This window comes from Leucopleurus acutus (assembly GCF_964270905.1).
Source record: "Leucopleurus acutus genome assembly, chromosome: 18".
NCBI lineage: Eukaryota > Metazoa > Chordata > Mammalia > Artiodactyla > Delphinidae > Leucopleurus > Leucopleurus acutus.
The window spans coordinates 5,726,737-5,744,158 of NC_139160.1; the positions used below are offsets into that span (position 1 = coordinate 5,726,737).

Sequence of the window (17,422 nt, forward strand, 5' to 3'; positions counted from 1 at the left end):
ACCTGTGACATGTACACACGTTACACGGGTACTTGGTATTGTGATATCCAAGAGCTGAAGTTCTCTTGTATCTGAAAGAGAAGCCTGTAATTTCATTCCTTTTTCCCCAAAGAAGTGAACAAGATAAGGGAGGCCTTAGAGAAAGGTCTTAATTTCAAACTCTTGGTTGTCAGGAAATGCAAAGAAATATGTTAGAGTGAAGCAAGTCGAGGCGTTTCCCGAGGGAAACGCAGCCGCCTGCCTGAGTTCACTCGGGCTGCCAACATACACCCCCGACCCCCCGCCCGTCCCTCTAAGGGCAGCTACTGTCGGCACAAGCCCCGGCCTGGAAACTAGAGTTGCTGCAAGGTCCTCCAAATGGAAAAGGACAGCTTCTGTGGCTATTTTCCATATTGGGGACTGTGATTTTTCCCTCTTTGTCATTGGAACCTTAAAAATAGCATGTCATTTAGGGGGCTGACTCTATAACAGCACTTGAAACGAGAGGTAGGGGGAGGGGAATTTGCCTGAGCTCTTAAGAATACATCAAGCTCTTCAGGAAGTAGATTGTGCCATGTTTGAAGATGCAGAGATAATCGCTGTGCTGGGAACCGTCTTGAGGGGGGAGGAAGCCGAACAACAAGAGGAAGGCAGCGCTCGCTCCTGATTTCGCACAGGAAGTCCTCAGCACCTCCTGCCAAAGGGAGATAAGAAAGCTCCCAGGCACTGTTCTGGACAAGGCCGCTGTTATCAGCTTCAGCTCCACGCTGTCCTCTCCGTGCTCCAAGCCCCCCATCCCTTTCCTAATGAGCTTTAGGACTCTGACCTCTATTTGCATACAGCATGCCAAGCACAATAGCGTGGAGGTATTTATAACCATGGAGAGGAAAAAAAAAATTTCCGGGGTAAGAGTGTACTCCATTGTCGATTGCCCTGGAGCTGAAACAAATTAGTTTTGGACCAGAGATTGATATAAATAAATTAAAAGAAAGCAGGCAATTATGGATCCAACACACGGAGCCGGGACCCTCCATGTGACATGTCTGTCTGTCTGACTCCCAAGTAGGAGACGTCTGTGGGGCTCTCCCATCTGGTCCAAGTTACCAGGCTGCTCTGCTCGACACATAGCGCTCGACACACGCCCTCCACAGATGCAGATGACGGTACTGACCTACATGCTCTGGGTTTTTCCCTGTAGTACTGATGGCTTTGCCCTGTTCCCTGCACACTCGGAAGTATTTGGCTCCTCTGTGACCAGACACAGTTTGGGGCCACAGAGAAAGGCAAAGCCAACGCTGGGATCCAACCTACAGTCTTGGCAGTTCTGACTGTCGGTCCCAAGAGGCAAGCCATAGGCTGCAATAATTACGGTAGACACTGTGCGATATTACATTCTACTATGAGAAGGATTATACTTTCTGTGCGCTAGGTACTGTGTGAGGCGATTCACGTACACTATCACATTGATCTCTACAACATCCTAAAAAGTAGGTACTATCACCCCCCCATGTAATGGACAAGGAAGTTGAGGATTAAGGAGGTTAAGTCAATTACCCAAGGCTAAAGGGCTAGGAGGTGGCAGAGGCGGAATTTGTAATCAGTTCTGGCTCGTTCCAGAGTCTGTGCACTTAACCTGTATGCTGTTTGTAACATAATATCCACGTTCTATCATCATCATATAAAAAGAAATTATCATACTTCAGTGCTGCTTTGTATATAGGGAGAAAAGGCTTCTCAAATATTCACTACACAGATACCATTACTGCAGTGGGGATTGAATGTCTTTTTTTAGCCCTTTTTGCATAACCTGGCCAACTTCCTCCCAAGATTTGGCAAACAGCTCTCATGATACGTAGCCCAAGCGTACTGAGCGCCCACTGTGTGCACGGTCTGCAACGACCATTTACATTACATTTGTCATCCCACGATTTCTGACCTCAGGTCCCATTCACCTTTACAATCCCATCCCAGGGAAAAACAACGCAGAGCGTGCGCCCTTAGGTACCCTCTTGTGTTCCCCTGTGCTTTTCCGTAGGTGTTGGATTTGAACAGTTCCCATCTGCACACTTTCTGCAGCCCTCCCGCCTTTCCTTCCCCCGCCCCAACCCAAAAAGCAGAGTTGGCACTTCTTTAAAGGATGGATTGTTGCATCTGGTGGAATCAGAGGGGAGAGGTGACCTTTAGCCACGGATGGCTAGTGTCTGTGTTCTCTCCGGAGTGGCCCCCGTGGGAGAAAAGCAACAGACTCTCTGAAGTACCAGGTTGAGAGGGTTCAACCCTTCACTCGGCCTTTCTAGAAATTGCCCATTTAGTGCTATGATGTACCTGTGTTATGGTACCTAAGACTCCTGTAGTTATCCAGTGTAAGAGTCTCATTTCATAAATGATTTCTAGCAAGTTTAATAGCCACCCCAATCCCAGAAGGTCTACTCTACCACCTGAATCTTAAGATAAAGAGGTGAAGGATCCCCTTTCACCCTATGATAAATGACGTCAGGCTGACCTTTTTCAAAATCTCTGTTCTGCTAAACTGGGCTCTTGGTTGGCTGAAGGGAAACCAGTTGTTACTGGGCTGCTCTTAATGTACCAGACTTGGGGTAGCAGCTACACACATGTAAGCTCAACTAATTCTCACGGTCCCTCAGTGAAGCAGGTATTATGATCCCCATTTCACAAATCCCTTTACCAAGAAGGAAACTGAGACTCATGGAAATCAAATGTCTTACTCATATTCATAGAGAAAGTAGCAGACAGATCTGCGATTAGAACCCAGATATTCCTAACTCTTCCTGCCACACCAGAACTCGTCCATCACACGGCATGAATTCTGCTCCCACAGACCGCCACCCCGCCCACACCTTGACCACCAGGCTTCAGAGTCACGTGTTAGGAAACTCTGGGGTTCCTCTGAAGCCAACCGGTACAGACACCCGGAGAAGCAAAATACTGGCTTTCAGGAAGGAGAAGTAGCCCCTGGTCCTTTGGGGGAGGGGGGAGGGGGCAGAGGAATATTTTATAATTACGTGTTTTACATAAATTCTGTTTAGTTCTCATCATTACAGAGTTTTAATGCTAAAATTATATGAAACCTTGGCCTTCTGTGGGCTGATGAATTTCAGCATTAGACAACATCTCGCAAGAAAATAAAAAGATCCAGCTTTAATTACAGTCTTTTTCCCCCTGGTAACTTAAAACTGCTGTGTGCATGATTCCTAAACACGTGCTGGGATGAACGAGGCCTGCTTTGTTAGGAACCCCGATACATTTATAGCAGCAGCTGGTTCTGAGGGGCCTCTGCGGGGGGCGCACAGTAGTGAGCCGGGCCCTACACCCAACGGTTGCCTACCTGAGCCCGCGCCATCGCCTGGGAAGGAAGGTGTACATACATTATAGTTAAAGCACATTTAGTTTGGAGGAGAAAAGGAGGCTCCAGAAAGTTCTACAAAGTCCCAACACACACAGAATAATCTCCCTGTCTCTCTCTTCTTTCTTGGACGATGAACGCTGAGGACTTGAGTGGACTCTGCTTCTCCACGTGATGGGGTTTGATGGCACGAGCTTACTGTGACTAGAATCTGTTTGTAAGGAATCCTGAATCATTTCAAGGGAGGAAACAAAGGGGGAGAGCAGTAATAGAGAGCAAATCGAGGCTGTAAAACGTCTTTTTAAAAAAGTGGAGAGGGAAAAAGAAAAAAAAAAAGACCACCTGGAACCGTGCCCGAGGGCACGACCGGGCGGCTCCCCAACCGCGCGCCATCCCGCAGAAGGGCCTCGTGTAAACTTTCCTGCGCTCCTGCGTGTGTCGTGTCAAAACAGTAGCGATCGTGTGTCTGAGCCACCAGATTAATAGAATCTGCAACACTATCTTTTCCCCTTCTCTCACATTCTCTTAAAACAAATGGAACAATACAGAGGAGAGGATGCTGGCAGAAAAAGGCGTGTTTAGACAGAATGGTTCCTGCCCCTTTCGCTCCAGGAAAAGGGCCTGGGCCTCCAGGCTGGTCACAGGGTCAGGCTGGGGGGATTTTGTTGGTAGGGGCGGCGACTTCTTGCCCAGGGAGAGACCTCGTGACGCCTTGGAGCCCATACTGAAAACTACTTCTTGTCTGAATGGCGACGGGGGAGTGGAGAAGGCTTTTCGGGGACTGAAGGCTGGGGTCAGCTCCCGGGACAATGGTGGAGGTGATCCAGCGTCCTGGCCACCTCTGTTTAGATAAGAGCTTTTCCGTGAGCGTCTTGGCCTGCGCCGCTTCCTGCTCTCGAGGGCCCCGCGGTCCATTCACACTCAGAACAAGGCCTGTCTTCCCAGCCTCTGCTTTCCTTCCTCCTCTCTCTCCCGCTCGCCTCCCCCAAGAGCCCCAGAGACTCCCCCGCCCCTGACTCGCTCTCTTTTAGGGAATCTGGGCCAAGGCATCCCGACAGTCCCACACCGGGTGACCAGGAGGCCAACGGGTGGGTACCTACTCGGTTACACCCAGATAGGAGCCTCGCAGAGGCCATCCATTTTCTTCATTCATTTTTCTGCCCTAGTGAAAGGCTGGTCAGCAGAGGAAGGGTGATTCGATAAATAAAAAAACCTTCAGGGAAATGTTAGGAGTGGCTACAAATAACATCCTTTAACACACGCAAGGAGCCTTAAGGTATTAACTCCAGTCGTTCAGTGAAGCATATTTCAAGCTATGGTTACGTTTTGTTCGCCTATCACTTATTACACGGTGGTCAGTACGGAAACGTCCAGGAGGCCTTCGGGGTGGGGGTAGGGAATCACATTTAGCAGAAATTCTAGAGCCAGTCAGACCTGAGCTCAGATCATGGTTTTGCAACCGTCTGGTTATGGAACGCTGGATGGCAAGGCTGGGAGAATCATTGTCACAGGGAACTGATCAGAGGACTTACAGTCTTTTTAGTCCCTTGAATAGTTCTGAAATCACTGGGTCATGTCAGCCCACAGAACCACTTTTAATAAATTCTACATTGGTGTCATGCCACCGGTCACCAGGGAGGGAGGTGGTGATTACCAGTCCTGTGACACTCTCTGTACTAGAAATGTGGTTGAAGGGTTCGTCTGCTAAGACTACAGCACACAGAGGGTGAGAGGAGAAATCATTCTTCTTGGATTTTAGTTCCCTGAAAAGTTGTACTTCTGCTACGCTTTTATCTTATGGGCCCTTTCTTCTCGCAAATGTCTATTACACGTCTCTTTCTCTTGACAACTAACGTGTAAAGAATGTGGGCCATATCTCTGTCTTACCCCATTTTCATCCAGATTTGTTAAATTATTAATTGTACTTTTCCATGAACCGCCTCGGATTCTTTGGGCACGGATGTGTTTTTAACATTGCCAACTCAAAGGAAGCAAAGCCACGTTACCACGTCTTACCAGTTTTCTTATAGGGATTAAAAAAATGGAAGGGAAACAATTCAGAGAAGATCGTTTTGCATCGTCAAACACGCGGGTGGATGCTAAGTGAGTTAATTGGTGTAACATGCTCGGCACAGTGCCTGGTCCACGGCAGACAGGTCACTCATGTTAGCCGTGATTATCGGACCAGATTGAGAGCTACTTAAGAGTGGGGACTAGGTCTTATTCATCATCCTAACCTCAGGGCTTAGTCTAACTACCCGGGGAAGCAGAAGAGCACACGTGTCCTCGCTCAGCTATGGCCTGACGAGAAGAGCGAATCCCGATAACGCATTAGATGTGGACTCAACCTCACGTGGGTGTCAACCCTGCCATCCATCACTCACCTCAAACGTGCTGAAAAAGGGACACTGCTGACCCTCCTGTGACCTCACACATCCCGCCTCAACCAAGCGCTGTGTCACCATCATCAGGGCTGTCCGTTCCCAAGGAGGAGTATTAATGACCTGGGATGAACCCATCACAGCGTCTGACGAGTTGATAGTGGTGGACAGTTTCATCTCAAGCAATGATGCTGAAATGTGGAGAAGTACCTTCTGGGCTGATAGAAAATAACTAACCAGCAGTGGTCTTCTCCTGTCTTCAATTACTAGCACCATTTGCTAGGCAATTACTAGCACTGATTCAAATAAAAATTAATCTGTTCACACACATTCCATTTAAGAAGTAGAATCATGTCCTCTGAAAGAAGTACAAGATTTATTTCCTTCCATCATTAACGGTATGGTTATTGAAGAGATAAGTCAAGTGCATGGAAATATATCCGTAGACAATTGAGCACAAGCAAGTAGAATGTCCAGAGCCCATGCGCTACTGCAGGCTGGACAGTACGTGGGTCAATGAGGGTCTGAATAGCTGAGGCAGAATTCAGAAACGCACGTAGGTCCAGGATATTACAGCTCCTCTAACTTCCTGCATAATCTGAAGAGTCTATCATTTCTGGTCCCATCTTAATTTCTTTGCAGTAAATCACCACAGTCAGAAGACCTGTCCAAAGACGCAAGCATGCTTCCTGGGAGAACGTGAACCCGACAGCATGGATCGTTTTGTCAGATTGTCAGTGTTCACAGGATACTTGTGTGTATCTGATGCTACTTCAGAGGGAAGGAGCTTTGCAGTGGGCGGCCCCAGAGCAACCAAAAATACTGGAAAACTTTAAGCAAAACAGACTTGGGCTAAGTACCACTGGGCTAAGTACTTCATATATATCATCTCATTTAATTCCCCTAAACAGCCTTAGGATGTCAGTGCTGTTACCTCGATTGTACCGATCAGGAAACTCGGACCCAGAGAGGTGGTTTACTTTGCCCAGAATCACCCAGCTGGTAGGTGGTGGTAGGTGGCAGAGCCGGGATTCAGGCTCCAGAGCCCATGTCCTTAAACTCTAGACTATACGGCCTTTCTGCATCCTCATGCCTTTTAAAAGTAGCTCTTGATGTCATCACACAGGCTTCTCAGAGCATATTTGCTTTCTGGATCATGAGCTTTTGACCAAAAATTACTCAACTTAATGTCTACAGAGTTGTAACACCACCAAGCCTCATAGTGACAGATGAAGTGCTGGGTGGTGACATGCTTGGAGAGTCACCGGCTGGCTCACTGGGATGAGGGAGAATCAAAACCAGATCAGGAAAGGGCGCTTCGGACCTGACGTGGAATTTCTTGAATGGGGGCTAAATAATTTGCCAGCCAGTCCTTCTGCTGGAGCTCGCCTTCCCTGGCCAGTGCCCCGGTACCCTGCTCTCTGGTTACCAGGGTCCCATCCCCCGCCACCCACTGCGCTGACAGCGCGACGGACTTGTTCCTAACGAGGTCTTTGGAACTCTCTGTGCCTCATCTAGGAAACGGTAGTACCATAGTCCCCTGCGTCGTAGAAGTTCTGTTAGAATTAGGTGATACGTCTAAAGTACAGATTAAGCACTTATCCTATAGACAGGTGCTTAATAAGTTTCAGCTCTAAGGAAAATAAAAATAGAAACCCTAGGCCCTGCAGTCTTCTAAATTGGCCGTAACCTTCTGTCTGGTGCTAAGTAGCTTCTAAACACCCATTTTCGTTTTCCTCACCTTACTTATCCAAAGACATTCTCACACTCACAAAAGAGGATCTCTCAATAAGGTAGCAATCCGTGATCATCTCACGTGGTTTTCAGTGTTGAGGACAAGGGGTATGGAACATGAAAGGCCTAAGAAAAATGGGATAATGAGCAGCTGTACAACTTTTTAAAAGGCCCGAGTGAAAACCTGAGCCTTTGACCTGCTGACCTGGAAGGCGAGCTTCAGAGCTGCAGTGCACATAACACGGGCCGAGGACAGGAGAAAGAGCCCCACCCCCGAGTCTGTACAAGTTCCTCACGCTGTCAGCGCGATGGGGTGGGCGGCGGGGGGAACCCTGGTAAACCAGAGAGCAGGGTACCGGGGCACTGGCCAGGGAAGGCGAGCTCCAGCAGAAGGACTGGCTGGCAAATTATTTAGCCCCCATTCGAGAAAGTCCACGTCAGGTCCGAAGCGCCCTTTCCTGATCTGGTTTTGATTCTCCCTCATCCCAGCGAGCCAGCCGGTGACTCTCCAAGCAACTCCTCAACCATCCTATCCCCGTGCCCCTCTCTCACATCTGTCCCTCCCCCTTTCCATCTGACCACCCAGTACCTTCCCATCACCTTTAGGACCCAGATCTTCCCTCTCCACACTGCTCCCCCTTAACTGCAGGGCTCACCGTCTGCCACCCACGGAAGCCATGTTGGTTCGCTTATTCAACCAGATTATAAGCACTTCCCATGGGGCCTCTATACAGTGTCGTGGTGGAAATAAGAACAAGCAGGAATAATAAACAGAACTCCAAGACTTGGGTCCAGTCCTGGGCTTGCCATTATCTAGCTGTGAGGTGAGGGGTAATTATCTTTGAGTCTCAGTTTCTCATCTCTAAAATAAGCTTTTTTTAAATCTCTAAAATGTCTTAAACTCTCTTAATTTTTAAAAATTTTTATTGGAGTAGAGTTGATTTACAGTGTTGTGTTCGTTTCTGCTGTACAGCAAAGTGAATCGGTTATACGTATACATACATTCACTCTTTTATAGATGCTTTTCCCATACAGGTCATTACGGAGTATTGAGTAGAGTTCCCTGTGCTATACAGCAGGTCCTTATTAGTTATCTGTTTTATATATAATAGTGTATATATGTCAATCCTAATCTCCCAATTTATCCTTCCTCCCCCTTTCCCCCCTGGTAACCATAAGATTGTTTTCTACATCCGTGACTCTATTTCTGTTTTGTAAACAAGTTCATTTGTATGATTTTTTTAGATTCCGCGATATCATACGATATTTAAAATGTCTTAAATTCTAAGCGAATGAATCGTTCAGAGTGACTAGATCCAGCCACGCTGAGGCTGAGGTTTGCAGCCTCCGTGTGCCCGTTTCACACGCTCATCGGCTGTAAGCTCTCCCTCTTTCTCCTTCATCTCCTTTCATCAGTCTTCCGTGAGCTCTGTGAGGCCCCCGGAGGGCTGAGTGCTTGCTGAATCCTGACCTAGAAAATTAATCCTGAACAATGAGCGAGAGGGAATGGGGCTTCCCTGCAAGAGATCAAAAACGCCTGCGTGGTGTGCAAGTCACAGGGAGGAAAGCGGCCACAGGAAAAGCGCCCAATTAACTGTTTGACTTGCTGTCCTCCTGAGGTTGGTCCTATTCAGGCTCGCTCATCCCCTTGGGCTTTCTAGCCCCTCAGAGGGTCTCCTCCCACCTGCAGGTGTGGGGCCTGAACCAGCATCTCATCATCCCTGGTTCCCGAAGAGACGGTACCATGGGAGTCAAATTCCCCCAAGTGCCGCTAACCTCCTTCTCCAGCCCCCGTTCAACTCTAACTCAACCGGTGGACTCTGTGATCAGTGGGGACAAGAGTAAACCCAAGAAGTGAGGTCAGTGCTCTCCTACCCCTGTCCCCTCGGGGATTTCGGTTCCTTTCTCTGGGAGCCGACGGCGAACCCACCTGAGGAGTCCCATGGGTCACCCATGAATAGTAACCTTCTGAAATGCCAACCTACTTAGCCTCTTTTACTCCACGATCTGAAAACACCTGAGAAATAACTTTCTGAGCTTCCGTTTCCTTATGGGGAAATTACGGCCATGATGTAGGATTGCTGCCCAGATTACGCATAATGTGGAAAGGGATGGGCACAACTTCGGCACTAGAAAGGGCTGGTTGATGGAGTCTCTCCTACAGCTATTATGAAGTAGTCAACTGCACTCACGGCGACCAAACATCCCATGAGGCTTCCAGAGAAGGTATGGAGAAGCAAGTATTGGAGCTCATTACGAAGCACTACCTGGACCAGAGTCTAAATCCATCACACCCTTCCTTCTACTCCAATCCACCAGGTTCTGCTTTTTCACCTACAAGGGCAGTGAAGTTACATGATAAACCACAGACGAAGCTCCATATTTCAAGAGCCAATAGAGAGAGAACTAAAATGCCCCTTTCCAAGGACAGGTGCATGTTGTACAAGTGATTTCTCCTATTTATGTATGACTAAGGATCTTGTGTCAGGACAGGAGTTTCTAGATTCAGTCATGAAAACGCCCCCTTCAATTTTTAAAATCTGTTGACTATGGGCCAAAGACAGTAGGAGAGGTTCTGCCAATCTTCCCAAATTGTGTGTCACTACCTTCTGGTCCTCCTAATCCTGGGAAACTACACTGAACTTTGCTCAAAAGTTCCCTCTAAAAACCATCCAGCACGGACTTCCTATGATTCAGCCTTTTGGCTTAATTTAAGCACATAATGAAACGTTTGATAGGAATTACAGGAGACAGTTAATTAGGAACAATTATTCATCGGACTCCCTGAATTCCTACGAAGAGTGGGAAAAGAGGAAAAAATCTCGCAAAGTGTAGAGAAGTGGCAAAGAGGCATCTGGCAAACGAGCTCGCTCTCTGTTCTCAGGTCTTTGCATGAACTCTTAATAAGGGCTGTTGTCAGAGCACTCACAGGGGGTGGCAAGCACGTCCTCATCTCGTAATTATATAACAGAACGCAAGACGCTGCCCATTAGCAAGTGAGCAGTCACTTGGCGTGTGATGAAAGCTTCCCGGGGATGGCCAGATTTACTCCGTTGTTTGTTTAAGCTCAAAGTCCTGCTCAAGTGGGCTGGGGGGGAAGTGGTCGCCTTCAAAGTCCCCGTTTTGATTCAGGGTTTTGCGTGTGGCAAGTTAAAATTCTCTGGAGCCTGCCTGGTTTGAGTCTGCATACACACACGAGACGTGGACACACATTGTATGTGTACTTAAAAGGAGCGTGCTAAATATTAAAACGTGTAGACTGCGGTCCTAGTTCCAAAAGAAGAGGTCTGCTTAAATTACAGCTTCCCTCAGACACTGACCTACATCTAGCCCCCAGGAGATGTTGACTTTTTCAATGCTTAAATTGGTAAGACTTTCATTCTGTAGACAGAAAATCCAATACAAAACTGTTTCAGCATAGAAAGAATAGACATTCACGCTGGTAGTCAATTAAATTTGGGTCCTTGAATACATTTCTCATTAACTACCATTAGCAACTGTTTTGTCTTTGCCCTGTTAATTTTACATACCCCTCTGATGCACAAAACTGTTTCCCCCAAATGATCTAGACCTAACACATCCCTAATGATTCAGGCCTTCCTTTCTTTGCCAAGTTGGTGACGTAAACAATAGAGAAATGCAATTAGGCAACTTCTGAGAGTTCCTAGACGCTCTGTCCTCCCTTATTTTGTAGGCCACCCCCTGCCACCCCTCCCCCACTAAAACCCCTAGCACACTTAGTCCTGGAGTGGTCTCCTCATGGAACACTCACGCTGAGCCAACGAAGAGTGTTCCAGAAATGGGGAATCATTTTCTCTCTCTTTCCTTTTTCTTTTTTGATTGAAGTATAGTTGATTTACAGTGCTGTGACAGGGAATATTATTTTCTATCAAACGTCTAACACATAATTATTTGAGACGCCAACATCTGATTTACTTTCTAGAGTTTTGGAAGCAGGTCCTTGAGATTCCATAGATGTCTATTAGGCTTTTCTTAGCAAACCCACAATTTTAGCTAAGAAAGTAATAATACCCTAGCCCCTCCGCCTTCCATGAGTTGAGAATCCAACTACAGTTTTTTGCATTCTGAAGGGGTTCATTGGCAAAACACCAAGTGAATCAAGCAAAGTTTTAGGGCTAACTGGGCAAAGAATGATGATGCCTTGGTCTGTAGGGGCTGGACCAAAACTGACAGAGGTCGTCCAGGTTGACACTGAGGAAAATAGGGGTTGACACCGGTGGTGCAGGAGCTGCTGCATGTTTTTTTCTTAACGGGTGATCATTGACATTACCGAGTCAGTTCTGTACCGCGGAATACATCATCACAAGTAAGACTTTTCTTATGACCATTCTATTTTCATGTGTTTTTTTTTTATTTTTCTGTTAATTTGGCCGTGATCTTCAGAGTTAATCCTCAGGTCCAATGGCTTTATAATTTGTAAGAAGCAGAAGGAAAATAGGGTGCAACAACTAGGAAATCATTTCAAGCTTTTCTGAAGAAGATGTCATTTCAAGTGAATTTCTTACTTCAGTCGTTACTCAGTGGGTATTATAGGAAAGGGGAAGCACAGCAGTTACCATTCACAGAAGGGGAAATTGAAGCCCAGATTAAATAACTGGCCAAGGTCACACAGAAGTCAGGGACTGGGCCAAGAATAGAACCCATTTCCTTGATTCCCAGGTCTCTATCCCCAAGACTGTGGAGGAGAGATCCTGCAGGTCCGTATATAGAGAGGGTAAGTAATCACCAAATAGATCTGACTTTACATAATTAAACAAATTCTAAACACAAATGCTATGTATCTTTGTTCTGCACATGGCTGGTGCCCAATCAATATCTGTGTGATAACGGACGGTTGACAGTATATTTAGACTGAATACTGACCACGTGCAAAATGCATTGTAAGATGTGGGCAATGTCAACACGGAAGAAGTAGCAGAGATTTCTCTCTACCTATTTTTATTGATCATCACAGATAGTGGATGAAGGAAATGAGACTTTCACAAAGAACCTACTACACCTAACACTTTTTCCATTAAAGAACGATGATATAGGGACTTCCCTGGTGGCCCAGTGGTTAAGAATCCGTCTGCCAATGCAGGGGACACAGGTTCAAGCCCTGGTCCATGCCGCGGAGCAACTAAGCCCGTGCGCCACAACTACGGAGCCTGCGCTCCAGAGCCCGCGAGCCACAACTACTGACCCCGCGAGCCACAACTACTGAAGCCCACACGCCTACAGCCCATGCTCCACAACAAGAGAAGCCACCGCAATGAGAAACCCACGCGCTGCAACGAAGAGTAGCCCTCGCTCGCCACAACTAGAGAAAAGCCCGCACGCAGCAGCACAGCCAAAAGTAAATACATAAATTTCTATATAAAAGAATGATATATGCAACGCTATCAGTGTAATTTCTTTATGACCTGGAAATGATGATTTGTGATGGTTAGATGGGGAGAGGGAATTAAAATAGCCTGTGATCTACAGAATGTCTGTTCTAAAACCCAAGCTGCCATCATTAAAGGCTGCCGGCCTTAAACCTCCTTATAGAAAAGAACCAGACTGCTCTTTCCTCATTCCTCCTGGGTCCCTCAAATCCATCCCCCTTCCATTCCCTAAAGAGGGGCCCCTTCCCAAAAGTCTAATATTGTTCCTTTACAGACCATCCTCCGCTGAGTGGGCAACCTTACCCACAATAATATTTCCTGTGAGACAGGACCAGTGCTGTGGCGAAGCTTATCAAGGACCATGAGATGGGGACCAGCTCACTGCGTGGGCGGTGAGTAGTCCTACTTAGTTCTTCAAAATGCAGGGGGGGGGAGGTGAATTTCTAGAAGTCTCCAGTGGGCTCTCCGAGCAGGGGGTCAGCTCTCTCACGTCCCGCTCTGCCCCTTCCCAGCCTCGGCCAACCCACAGGCCAGAACTACTTCCTCCTATGGCAGGAAACAAACGAATGGGGCTGGCCACCCAACTGGGGAGTCACTTTATTCCCCCTTTATACATTTGAGCTTATTTTCACTTTTGCCTAGCTCACCTACATGGCCGTTTTCTTTTTTCTTCTTCTGAAAAATCATAAATTCTATTTTCCTCAATTCTATAACCCAGACCTACTAGAGATTTCTATTTCTAAGGCACGGCAAAATTACATTTTACTTTCCACGGTTTGTGTTCACTTCTCAGAAATATTAGGTAAACATTCTCACTGTTGTGAAACTAGGTCTACAGTAGGCAGAAAATTCTTTTCAAAAGTTCCTTAAAAGTTTCAGAGCCTTATTGAGAGACATTTACCCTAACGCTAGCCGTAATTACAACCTTGCATTATGTCCATGGCACTCTGTACCTTTCCCAAATACATTGCCTCATTGGTGCTCATATTCTCTATGAAGTATATGGAATTACCTCTATTTCATATGAACAGAAGCTGTAAACTACACACATGTGAAAGGTACTGTAAGTTCACCATCCTTCTGTGTGCTCCCTGGGTTTATGCTCAGGCTGACATGGGGCAAGTTTAGGACAATCTTGCAAGTTTAGGACAATCTAATCTATTTAAGGAGTCCCTGCTGGCTGCTAAGCATGAGAAAAGTCCCTCATTCGGTGCTAATAACTTTATTTCTTTTGAATTAAAAAAAAATGTCTGCTACTTTACCACCCATATCTGCAGAAAAGTAAAAGGGGGGAAAGATTGTGCTGTATTTCCCCTCAGCTCATTACGTACCTGAGTCTAAAAGTAACCACCCCTGCCCCACCCTTACTCTTAATGTCTTGAGAACAAATTCTAGGTGAATCAGAAACCACAGTGTTTAAAAATGGGGTACGCTGCTGAGTTACGTTCTTTTTCAAAAAGGAGGAAGTTTCTGTTAAATTTATTTATGGCTCTTAATACCTACAAAGATGAACTAGTTGAGCAGTTGTTCTGATCGTTTTAAAAAATATTCACTGGATTCCAGAAAACTATACAATTTAAGTCTGAACTTCTTTACTTTAGACCCATTAACCTGTGGGCCATATGAAACCCGTTAGTAATTCTGAGCTACTGAAAACATATACCTTCTAACCTCAAAACTAATGCTTTGGTTGTGGTCCTTATATAGATCTACCCCTTAACTAGAGCCTCAGATTGAAATACCAAGAACTATTCTACATATTCAAGAGTAATGTGTATATATTAATCAGCTAATCTCTTTTGACAATGATGCGCAGATACCACTCTGCAACTACGTACCATGTAAACCCAGAATAAGTAAGATTTTAAAAATTCATGGAATGGAACATCCCTTATTCAAATGTCACTAAAATTCCTGTCTGCAACTGAAATTAAGTATATAAAATAGATTTATATAAAATAGATTTATATAAAGACATATTTGAAAAATTTTAGTAGTAAAAGAGGGCTTCATTTACCTGTCAGTTTGAGCTTTTCTCTCTCTGCAGGGTGAAATCGAATTCTCCGATTTGCTTTCTAGTGCACAAAGGTCCCATATATCTTTCTGGAAATTATTTCTACGTTAAATGTACTGATTTAACCACCAAGCATCAAATCTGGACCTGACACAGGTAAGCTACTCAGTCTACTGACTTTAAAAATGAGAGCTGCTTAGGGATATGCACATTTCCTGCAGATAATTTCAAGCAACAATCTGAATCATCACTGAAAGAGTTAAAGCTTTCATTTCTGATCTGTCTTGTGATCGGTTAAAAAAGAAAGAATGCCTTTAACCTTATTAATAATGCCTTATTAAGAGAATAAGTCAAATGGCCAACAAACATTTACTGAAGATGTAAGGTACTGCTCTGAATTTTGAGAGAATTCCAAGAGGAATACGATATCCTTCCATGCCTCGGCAAGCTTACTCTATAACATGGGAGAAGGATCCCATACGCCACAAAGATGTCAGAAGAAGAGAGGTAACGTTTACAAAGTTTCGCTCCAGCTGACCTCATTCCCCAAACCATATTTTATTAGCATTATTCAAATCTAACTTTATAATATTATGTTCTATCACTCATAATTGTTATTTTCTCATAGTTACTAGCTCTAATCCTAAACAGAGCTGAAATTTTAGATTGGCTCCTGTCAAAACAAAAATTAAGCATATCTTAAAAAGGCTGTTACTCCATAAAAATTCAACTCTATACCTTTATCCAAACCTAACAGCTTAAGTTAGTTATTTTAAATTTATTTGCAAGTTAGGTTAGCACAAATACTTAAAGGGACAAGTCCATAAATATGGATGTCCATCTCCAAATCAGCAAAATAAATAAAATCTCAGTACATCTCACTTTCTTTGGGGTTGGATGATCACAGTGGTAAAGAAGGTATTCAAGATATGCTTTTTCTTAGCAAATTCAAGATATTTCTGTTCTTAGCAAATGATTCACTTAGATGAGAAATCAGATGTGTGGAAACAGCTACTACTCAGGAATTCCGTGACTTACCAGTAACTTTCACAATCAGAATGATACGCCTTAAAATACTAAAACACAAGATGAAGACAAGTTGAAACTGCAGGAAGACTCTAGAAAACCAAATAGCCTCTTCCGTTTGTGCCAGAATTACGTCATATTTCTTTTTTATCAAGCTAATTAAAAAAAAAAAAACAAACCTGCAATTCTCCCAACCACTCTGCTAGTGGAATTAAAAGCAACAGAGAAAATATTTGGCCTAATGATAATTCTTGGGCAGTCTCAATACTATCGTACTTGATAGTTGCACCTATCAATTCTATTCCTGTCCTTCAAGTTTGCTCCCATGAACTATCATTAGTAGCAATCCTCTAGACTAAACAGTAATGGAGAACAACAAACAGGGCTCGGTCATCAACAGGAAGCAAGGAAACACTGCCCAGTTAACCAAGGGCAGGGCTGAACTCATTCAGCAGATACACCCTGAGCATCTGTGTGTGCCAGACACGGTGCCGGCCCCTAAAGACAGAGAGGTGCTGAATCAGCTCACAGCTTAGAGAGAACAGACAAGCGTACGCACACCTTGTGATGTGACAGTGGTGTCAGCAAAGTGCTGTTCATGCTGAGGAGGGAGAAAGGGGGTCTGAATGAGAAAGTCTGGAGGGTGGGGAGGGTGACAGCCTTGTTGAGCCTGGAAAGATATAGGAGGACCTCCTAGGAAGCAGAAAATGCATGGAAGCTCATTTCTGACAGATGAAGGAGCATGCTCAGAGCCTAGGAAAGGTAATGATCTTCAGCGGTGGGAAGATCTGATGCCATACTCGGTGCTTACAGAGTGGGAAATGGGGAGACCAGTGTAACTGATGCAGTGGTGGAGCCAAAGTCTGGGTGTTCTCGGTTGGAAAGCAAGAGATGCGAGTTCCAACCTGAGTTCCAAAGAACGGCTCACAGGGCGACCTTCATTCTGTCCCTGTGCTCCTAGCCTTAAACTGTAAGCTAGAGAGAAAAATTAAGAAACGGTTAGACATGGGTAAGGAAGAAGAGCAGATATATTGCCTACCTTTTCCCAAGGCAGGGAAAGCCTTTGGCCCCAGTGGACCGCACGTGCCATCTACCAGCTCCCATAAGACCCTTGAGTCCAGGGGTCAAAAAGTATTCGAAAGTTACTCAAGAAACGAACTGTCCCTACCTTGCTTTGGAATGATTATGGTTACAGGGATGCCAGAACCACGTGATGGTAGGTTGAGGGATACCGTAAATGGTGCAAGTCAGGATTTGTCTGCTGCCCAGTGGGTAGAGAGTCGGGTATGGAAACGATGATACAGCCTTTTCATAAATCTGGGGTTTCACTGAAAGGAGAAAATAGGACAGAGGTCAAGAGCTGTTCTCATGACTCCCTCCTGGACCACAGCGAAGGACCACATTCTCGCTGGTGTTGCTGTCAGGGAAACACACATGGACAGAACCCTCGGATTCGTCATTATAACGCCAACTGAAAAGCGTATGTACATTCCGACCACAATGATAAAAGAAAAAAGAATCATATTGCTTATGGAAG

The 17,422-nt window shown here is 45.4% G+C and overlaps 1 protein-coding gene across 1 annotated transcript in view; it reads right to left on the minus strand.

The window, feature by feature from the left end:
• Positions 1–17,422, minus strand: part of FLT1 (fms related receptor tyrosine kinase 1) — a 170,555-nt gene that overhangs the window by 91,848 nt on the left and 61,285 nt on the right. The window contains exon 10 of the mRNA XM_082859298.1: positions 17,054–17,213. Coding sequence (XP_082715424.1) covers positions 17,054–17,213 — 160 coding nt within the window. The remainder of the gene's footprint in view (positions 1–17,053; positions 17,214–17,422) is intronic.